The sequence below is a fragment of the Citrus clementina genome, unplaced genomic scaffold, assembly GCF_000493195.1.
Source record: "Citrus clementina cultivar Clemenules unplaced genomic scaffold, Citrus_clementina_v1.0 scaffold_5, whole genome shotgun sequence".
Classification (NCBI taxonomy): domain Eukaryota; kingdom Viridiplantae; phylum Streptophyta; class Magnoliopsida; order Sapindales; family Rutaceae; genus Citrus; species Citrus x clementina.
Genome location: NW_006262201.1, coordinates 846,426 through 856,138, shown reverse-complemented (window position 1 = coordinate 856,138; position 9,713 = coordinate 846,426). Strand labels below are relative to the sequence as shown.

At 33.7% G+C, this 9,713-nt stretch overlaps 1 protein-coding gene across 2 annotated transcripts; it reads right to left on the bottom strand.

Annotated features, from left to right (window-relative positions):
* Positions 1-676: 676 nt before the first annotated feature.
* LOC18040482 (CLP protease regulatory subunit CLPX2, mitochondrial) lies at positions 677-8,329 on the bottom strand. 2 transcript variants are annotated; one of them, XM_024184932.1, is made up of 15 exons: positions 7,590-8,329; positions 6,743-6,804; positions 6,436-6,530; positions 6,226-6,305; positions 5,758-5,808; positions 4,633-4,704; positions 4,475-4,552; positions 3,267-3,329; positions 2,452-2,522; positions 2,216-2,349; positions 1,969-2,069; positions 1,648-1,710; positions 1,386-1,508; positions 1,121-1,279; positions 677-1,011 (listed from the first exon to the last, which is right to left on the bottom strand). In XM_024184932.1, the coding sequence occupies exons 1-15, from the start codon at positions 8,184-8,186 to the stop codon at positions 952-954; spliced, it is 1,809 nt and encodes a 602-aa protein (XP_024040700.1). In that variant the 5' UTR covers positions 8,187-8,329; the 3' UTR covers positions 677-951. The 2 variants fall into 2 exon arrangements, with proteins under 2 accessions (XP_024040700.1, XP_006431435.1); XM_006431372.2 differs by having other exon boundaries at positions 1,969-2,073; positions 2,250-2,349.
* Between the last annotated feature and the right edge of the window lie 1,384 nt (positions 8,330-9,713).

The following is a 9,713-nucleotide window of genomic DNA, read 5'->3' as shown; positions in this document are numbered from 1 at the left end:
AAATTTCTTATCAATTAATAACTCATTTGTTATCAATTAATAAATCATTCCCTTGTAATATATAATTTAGTAAAAACTTCGAATATTTTTTTAATTACAAAAATATTCGTATTTAATTAAAATGTCTATGTTAAAAAGGAAAAAAGAAAAGAAAAAAAAATAAAAAGCCCTTTATCAGAAAAAGGCAAATGGCAATGCCTTTTGATGAAGCCTTCTAGGCTTTGGCTCACCTTATTATCAAATTTTATTTAATTATCACTAATGGTTTTGATTATATCCACAAGAATTTACTACTCTCATAAAGTAGATCTTCACTCATTCACTCATTAATTTAATTATCCATTTTTTAGCAGCTTTTTATTTATTCAAAATCATTTGATTTTCTTTAGAATAAAAAAGAAAAAATTGTATCGAAAGCTTTCCACTTCTTTCGGTCTAATAATACTTGTTTGCCATGGCTTCTCTTCTTGCGACGAGAATTTTTCTTAATGCTAAGCCTGACCCGAAGCCAAAACGATTGGGTTTATCCCGGGCTCGGAACTTTTATATGTGTTATCGGGGCGGGCTCGAGCTCAGCCAAACCCGACCCGAGCAATTGTCATCCGTCAATGAAACAGTTAAAAAATTTTGGACATGTCAAAAAGCACTCTTAATAATGGCAAAAGCCCCATCGAACAAATTATTGAAAGGCAAGTTTTTTTCCTCTTTATTCGTCACATGCACCCGGGGATTTGAGAAGCACTTCAGAATCATTCTCATGGGCACTTCTCACCAACCAGTATTACCAAAAAATTTTACAGAAGGCCGATGTCACAAAATTCGAATATATTTGGAACTTGTTGAAGAGGATTTGAACAAAAAGAAAAACAAAATTGCATTGTTTCTTCCATTTTACTGTGACTATTTTTATTATTTACAGAAAATTTATACAACAGCAAAATATTAATCTAATTACAAGCTCAGTGATCTTGATTGAACCTCTAGCCCACCCTGTGCAAACTTGCCTTTCCCCTGCAAGACAAGATTAATTAATCAATCAATCAAGTTTCAAATTCGATTTCGGAAAAGCATCATAAATTTGGGGGAATGCACTCCTAAAGAGGGAAGAACAAGAACGTACCATAAAATCCTTTGACTTTGTTTCATGAAGAACTCGTTCCAATTCACCATCTCCATGAAGAATTTTTGCACCACATCCAGGTGCATCCACTGATCCAACGGCCTCCTTGTCGACCAATACTGCATTTACACTTGAAGTTCCAATCTTGGTTTCCGGAATCTGACCGCAAATAAAAAGAAAGAAAACAAAAAGACTTTCAATCATGGTGGCATGAGGAGCTGGTCCAACTGCAAACCCGTTGCAATTTTTCAGACAGATAATATACCTCAAACATTGCCTCTGTTAGAATATTTTCTAATAAGGCTCTTAGACCCCGAGCACCAGTGTTTTTTGCCATTGCTTTCTTTGCAATCAATCGCAATGCATCATCAGTAAAATGCAGTTTGACCTGAAGTTTGAAAAGGAACACAGTAGTTAATAGAAGCTGACATTTAGAGAGCTGCATATTGGTGACAGTTGTCAATGATTTAAAAGGGAGAATGAAGTAAAAATTTCCAAACCACCAACAAAATGGATCAAAATCTTACATTATTCATGCTGAACATCTTCTTGTACTGTCTACCAAGAGCATTTTTGGGCTCCATGAGAACCTGTCTTACAAGAATATTTCCATCATAACTTGTCTACTTTCTTGTAATAATTAAAGAAGAAAAGGAGGAAAAAAAAATTCAATTCAAATTCCTTTGCACGCTGCACAGATTTTGGATGCATCAACAACCAATTGAAGACTTAATAAGTACTAAATGATTTTGGAGGTTGGTGTGCATGATAGGGCCTACTAATGGTCAACACAACAGTTAAACACAGGAAGAAGTTAACCGAGTATACCATCAGAAGATAGAACACACCTGAACAAGTTGATCCTCATTTAAAGCTGACAAGCTCACTAAAATCGGAAACCGTCCAATGAATTCAGGAATGAGGCCATATGCTACAAGATCACCACTATCTACCTGACCGTAAGAAACATTGATGCCAATAATCAAACAAAAGAAGAAAAGGATAAGAAACATTGATGCCAATAATCAAACAAAAGAAGAAAAGGATCTCCAGGTTAGGACGGAAAAAAATGCTCATTCATAAATCAAAAAGAACCAGCAAATCTAGCCATCTGGATTTTGATTCTCACTGATTCCAACAATGATGACGTCACAAGCGCATCAGTCAATCCACCAGTTCTCATGTTTGCACGGACTGGTGCTCCAAAGCCAATAGAAGAATCTTGCCGTCTACAAAGATTAAGTACTTGAACATTTCAAACTCCCAGAACATGGAAAGCAAAATTCGTTAAAAGACTCTGTTAACAAACAATCCTTAAGAGATGGCATTACCTCTCTGAAATTGTCTTCTCCAAACCAACAAAGGCACCACCACATATGAAAAGGATATCTTTCGTATCAATCTGCACATATCACAATTAAGTTATAAGATTCATAGTCACATTAGTCTTGGCAAACATCTGACGAAAAAGGAAGAAAGAGATTGCTTCACATTTTTATTTCATGCTTTTTAGTTCTACCGTAAATGCATATTCAAGCTTTCACAAGGCATTAAACTCATGGGGCCAGTGGCACACAAGGCAAGACAATTAGGAAAACCTTGATGACTTGAGGCATTTACAAAGAAAGTAAAATGTGGCACAGGATACCATTTTCAAGCTCGTGAAGAGAAGGTGTCAAGACATGGTTGTTTACAATTATTCTTCGCTTAATCTTTTAGCCAGAAAGAATGGTGATTAGTTTTCAATAAACCCAAAGAATGGTGATTAGTTTTTAATAAACCCTGTGTTCAAAATATCTGAAAAAAGGTTTATTATTATTAATATGGTGTGATGGTACTTTACTAATTTCATTTATCATTATTAATACACAAAGCTGCTCCAGTCTGTTTGTGGTATACACTTCTCTGCATTTCTCTCTTCTTTCTTGAAACTACCCTAACACCCTGCTAGTGGACTCTTCAAATACTTGAAATTTTCAGATTGAATATAATATATATTTCTACCAAAACATCTATGAAATGTGTGCTTGGCATGAGCACCTCTAGAAAGAAAATTTTGTACTTCAATGAGGGTAACACTCACAAAATCTCACAATCAATAAATTTAATTGTGTTAACACAGCAGAAAAGTAAGAGAATAACATACTGGAATGTTATCGCCACGAGGATGCTTCCGAGGTCCGTTATCAGGTATAGGAACATTTACTACCTGAGAATGAGAAAGCATTGGATCTTATATAACCAAAAATTATAGAAACAGAAGAAAAGTTAATACTTCAAACTCGAAACTTAGCAGTTATCCTTAAAAAGTACGAACATGACTAAACTAAGATATCTCAGCATCATAAAATCACAATGTTTCAATAAAGCAGTAACATACATTTTACTTGATGCCTAAGGGTAAGCATTTAAAGAACTTTTCTTTTCCTTTTATAAGCCAAGTGCCAAGTTTGACACTTGCCCCACAATATTTCACCCTTTAACACCAGAGACGAGGGCCAGGGAATAAGCACCAGTGGCATCAGAAAGCCTGGTCAATTTAAAGTCAAATTTCGAACTGGCTCACTTGACAGACCAAAAATGTGTTGAATATTATTATCACTTCATTAAATAACTATTTGAGACTATTTTCATGCGTGCAGGATTCAAGAAAGATAAAGATATTATGAGTATGGATTTTGGTACAGCCACGAAATATCAGACTAGGCATAACTAGGAATATTGACAAGAAAAAAATGAAAAGCAGTTCCTTTTTCATCATCATCATCAACGGATTGAGGAAAGAAAAAATAGTAGATATAATCTCTAGACCAATAATTCTGAAATTAGGAAACATTTAGGATTTAGTGTTTTCTTTTTTATTATTTGAAATGGTCATACTGCACTCTGCAGTGATAGCAGAAAGTTGTCAGTAGTTGATTTGCATCAAAAGACTTAACAGATTAAAAAATTAATAAAATTACAACACAGAATTCTGTCATAATAATCTAGGCCACGGATGAATTAAACATTTCTTACAATGCAATTGGGCACTAAATATCAATATATCTGTATTTTATTTCAATTATGGCAGTTAAAGCAATGCAAATGCACTGCCCATAACGACAATGAAAAAGTAAACAAGGAAGAAAATACTAAATTACACCACAGAATTCTGTCATAATAATTTAGGCCACAAATGAATCAAACATTTCTTACAATGCAATTGGGCACTAAAATATCAATTATTTCTGTATTTTATTTCAATTATGGCAGTTGAAGCAATGCAAATGCACTGCCCATAACAATAAGGAAAAAGTAAACAAGGAAGAAAATACTAAATTGACAGACTAATTTTGCAGATGTTTCACTCACAGTTCCTTCTAGCATTTTCAGTAATGCCTGTTGGACTCCCTCGCCTGATACATCTCTGCCATTGTTTCGACTCTCAGCCTGCAACCAAATATGATAAGGTATGCATAACTCTAGCATTGCTAAATTTACAATAGCTATATTGACAAATCATAAACTACCTTCACTATCTTATCAACTTCATCAATGTAGACGATCCCTCTCTGAGCTGCTTCCACGTCGAAATCAGCAGCCTATGGACCAAAAAGCATTCAAGGAAAAGGCGAAGATAAAAGAATCGCTGTTGAATAAAAGCTCTTACAAATTTAATACAGAATAGATTTTCTCAAACATAAACACAAGAATCTTATGAATGGACATAAAAGTGAGTATATTTGTTTAATGAGTTTACAGAAAATTCCTAAGTCCTGGAACGGGAACTTCACCATCAAAGACCTGAAATTTAATATGAGTGTTTCCAAATGAACAGATCAAAGGAACTAATCAATTCTGATTATCAATTTTTAGATCAAAATTCTCAATGAATCAAATTACGCAAAAATTCCAATAACTCAGCAGTTAGAGTAAACATGGCAATATATTCTTTTGCCATATCCCTCATCATTTTTCTTTTTTTATGAGTGCCATACATCACAATATTCTCGCACAATGAACCACATATATCAAAAACCTACCAACCCAGCAGCGGACATAGCATGGAAGCACAATCAAATTATTGATGCTCCACAGATGTTCATGAGGGCATGCACATGCCAACGGCAGAGAATTAATTACAATACCATTTCTCTTGGAGCCAAAGAATGACATTAACACACCAATTTGGAATCTTGGCCTTCTATACATTCTACTTATTAAGAATTGGCAATTTAACCTTACAAGAACTTAAAATTATGAATACCTAAAAACTAAAGGGACAAAAAGAAACACAAGAAAGGAACAAAAAAATTAAAAGAGTACCCAATCCTTTTTGTCACTTTATTGTCCTTTTCAAATGAAGACTAACTGACTCAGCCTATTCTTCTTAGAAGTTCAATCATCAAAAGCATTTGACTCAAAAGTATTAATCCCACATAAACAGAAAGATGAACTGACTAATTGTAAATGGAAAACTAGTATATCACCCCAGCCCTTTAAAACAATTTCATTTTTCTCTTTATGAAATGAGTAAATTGATACTATCTTAGCCTATGCTCTTTGACAGTTTTATCGGCAAATGCTAGTGTATCTGAAAATTAAGAAATTTATCAAGGAACTATGTATAAAAACACGGAAAAGGTGCACCATACCGCTAACAACTTGTACAATACTGATTCCGCGTCTTCTCCAACATACCCAGCCTGGAGAAAGAGAGAGAACATAGTAGAATTTATTAGAGTAATTTAGAAAAACAACCCTAAAACAAAGCTCTTTATGAAGAAATCAACTAACGTTAAATTAAAATGCCCTGCGATGACAAATGAAAGAGGAAAAGATCCCTACAAACAAACCAGAACAGAAAACTATACATAAATAGCAACATGCATGGACAAAATGTGATTGATAAGCACGTACATTATGACTAGATGTGATGAAGAAACAGGAGTAACTAGCTTTTGCTTCTTTTTTTCTCAATATGATATTCGACAAAACAAATAATTCATCAGAAACACAAATGTACTTAACAGTATTCATGATAACAAAGATATAAGTGTCACCACTAATCTGTACACATACAGGAATGAGAGCTGAAAAACTATATGAACCAATGAACTTGCCTGTGTTAAAGCTGTTGCATCAGTGATGGTAAATGGCACATTCACAATGCGAGCAAGAGTTTTAGCAAGTAAAGTTTTCCCTATCCTTATGGTCAAGGAAAAATACAAAAACGAAGACAACAGTCTAATAAGTTTTGAGTTATCACATGATAACATAATAACAATAAGAAGCGGAAAAGCAAGAACCAGGTAAAGAAAACTTGACCATACCTGATCCAGTAGGACCCATCAAAAGAACATTGCTCTTCTCCAACTCAACAATTTCATCATTTTCAACATTGCAATTGCCCGATTTTACACCTGACCTGGTAGTAGATGAACAAGTTCAATTAAATGAAGCAGCCTCAAACTGTCAAATATCTAACTTCTAACTAGTGAAAAACTGCATTATTGGCATGTGCAAAGCAAGCATGCTTGTAAACAAAAATTGAACAATGCCAAAAGCAGCAACCAACTAAAAACAATAAGGACTAAGGACCCTAAGATTGAGTCAACATAAAGGTGATCAGAAACTAACTCTTTCTGCAAAGAGGAATGATATATCCTTTTGTAGTGGTTGTAAACTGCTACAGCAAGCACCTATCACATAAACAAGCATGTCAACAAGAATGCAAAAGATATGTGACTGTGAGATACAAATCCAACAACTAAATAAAATTACAGTAAACTCTGTAAGTTATAGAAAATTGCTAAACAATGACTTTAAATTTCACAAATAAATAAGCAAATAAGAGCCTGAATTCAAACTCAAGTAAATCATAAAACCCCACTCAGAAGTTAACTAGTTCAACATGATAGTCTGATACTTCTCTAACTCAACAACAATGAACAGACAACCATAAGAACTGAAATTATGTTCTACCCACTCATCATCTCTACAAGAAAATTTGCTAATAAAAATAAGGTAATGCAAATGCTATAATACCCAAACAATGGCATTTACAAGTCTACCACGTTACAACTCATATCTCAAGTTATAATCTCATCTCATGTCAACTTGTAGCATGATGTCTACAGAGTGATCAAAGCAACTAGATCGCTAATCTTTTTCCAATTACCCCTCCACTTATACTTAACAGCTACTGATTCTATTCCACAGCAGCTCTGCATTAGAAGCCACAATATCTCAATCCCAAACATACCATTGACAAGCTATGTATGACGTAAAACTCATCCTGGCAATGCCATCCGTGAAACTCGCGATTGAGCTTAAAATTTGTAACATTATTTCTAAAACTAGTAACTTTAACACCCCACACACCAAGTAAAAGGTTACCTGCTTCAAAAATTAAATACTAAACAATTAAAAAATAACAGGTAAGTCCCTAAACTATAGAAATATTCATAAACAACCACGAACAGACCTTTTTCGCTCGTTCCTGCCCAATTACAAACTCATCAAGCCCCTTACAAATCTCCTTCGGCGTCGGCAAATCAATATTCCCCTCACTATTTCTGTTCCTATTCCCATTTTCAGTTTCACTCTCACTTTCAATTCCATTACTCTCACCATCTTTCCTAATAAACCCACCCATAATCTCCTCCACCTTAACCTTCCCCAACTCAATAAAGCTCCCTTCTAACGGCGTCAACTTAAACGGCCGGAAATAGAAAGCCGTCTTACACTTCGGACAGAAATTAACGGCCTGGTAAACCCCCGGCTCGCGATTAGTTAACGATAACGGACGGTTAGAGAAGAGGACGGGGAACTCGGCGGAGCATCGGGGACAGTTAACGTCGGCTCGAATGTAATCGTAGTCGGTGCCGTAACCGCCGTTATGATTGTAACGGAAGAGTGGGCGGAAGTGGGGGCAATTTGGGGAATTCAGTAGGGGTTTAGAGTGGATAATCGAAGTGTTGATGGAGGTGGTGGCATTGGAGGTAATCGGGATTAGGCGGTGTTTGGCTGTGAGTTGTTTTAGGGTTTGGTTGGTGCGTTTTAGAAGAAGTGATGAAAACATGTTTTTGATTTCTGTGTTTTTGCTTTGTCCGTTTTGTTGTCGGAAATAGGTGTAATCGAGTGGGTTCAAGTGGTGACGGTGGACTGGTGGTGGTGACGGAGAGCTTAGAGAAGAGGAGCATACATCAACAAATAATATATTTTTTTTGGACAGAAATTGACGGATAATTATGTGTTTATCCCTCAAAACTTCACTGACCATAGTAGCATGCCGAAATGAAATATATTACATAACCATGTCAATTTTATGAGGAAATGTCATATATACCCCTGTATTCTGTTTTACAGGAAATTTTTCATTACTACTTTACCAATTCATTTTTCACATGCTCTCATCAATATCTGTTTTTAAAGAGTATTTTTTTAAGGGAAAAGGACAAACAAATCCCAATATTTAAGTAAAGAGATAAAAATCCCCTAACATTTTAAAAAAGAATAAATTACCATTATACCCTTATAGCATATAAAAAATTATTAATTATCCAATTTATCTATATACTATTAATAAAATTATAAATATACCCTCATTACCCAATTTCTCTATTTAAATTTTTATCAAATTCCCTCTTCAAGCTAAATAAATTTAATTCATTACTCAAGAATAAAAATAAATAAAATTGGTTATTAATGACTTGTATTTCAATTTTAAATACCATAATAAATAACATAAACAATTAGTTATAAATATACAAGTTTAAATGATAGCATGTGTAGAATTGTTAAATATATAAGTTTAAAATTTAAATAAAATTTAAATAAAATTTTATGGTATTAATACCACAAATTAAAGTTGTATATATATTTTTTTATATGTTAGAAGGGTATAACAGTAATTTCTATTAAAAATTACTGTTTCTTTTAGTGAATTGGGGTGTAAATATCTTTTTTTGAAACGTTAGGGGGTTTTTGTCCCTTTAACTAAACATTGGGGGTGTGTTTAATGAATAAACTGAAAATAAGAAAAATATAGATTTTATTATTTTAATATGATTTACTTATTCTGTAATATTTAAAAAAAAATTGTGTTTTTTAATTTGCCTCTTGCCATATTAAACTAAAGGAACCCTTGCTAAATAATAACTGTTCTTCAAATAATTATAAAAATTAAATTATTTATGAAATTAATAAAACTTTATTTATTTAAAAGAAAAAATAGATCAAACTCATTAATCATAAACTCTCAAGTCTCAACTTCTCAAATCCTCTACTTCACAGCTAATTTTAAAATAAATGTTATGAAATTCAAAGCAAATAAACTTTTTCCTATTTTAGAAACATGTTTTCAGAAACGCAAAGCAAATGTACAGGATGCTGTCTGTTAAAACGATAAGTCATTTTAAAGAAACTTCACCAATCAACCACTAACCGTTTGATTAGGCTCATTAATAATAACAACACATGATGGTGAAATAGGCATCAAAGATACTTTTACTCGCATCGCCGAAAGAAAGCAAGAGAACTTAATTGGCAGGTGTATACACATGTCAAACCAATTTTAGAATCTAATTGCTTGGTAATGACTAGGCAC

Excerpts from the sequence above, each read along its gene's own strand:
- LOC18040482 (XM_024184932.1), bottom strand. The coding sequence starts at position 8,186 with ATGTTTTCATCACTTCTTCTAAAACGCACCAACCAAACCCTAAAACAA. Across the intron at positions 3,330-4,474 it reads TGAAAATGCTAGAAGGAACT|GTAGTAAATGTTCCTATACC; the intron begins GTGAGTGAAACA and ends TCTCATTCTCAG. Across the intron at positions 1,280-1,385 it reads TAACAGAGGCAATGTTTGAG|ATTCCGGAAACCAAGATTGG; the intron begins GTATATTATCTG and ends ATTTGCGGTCAG.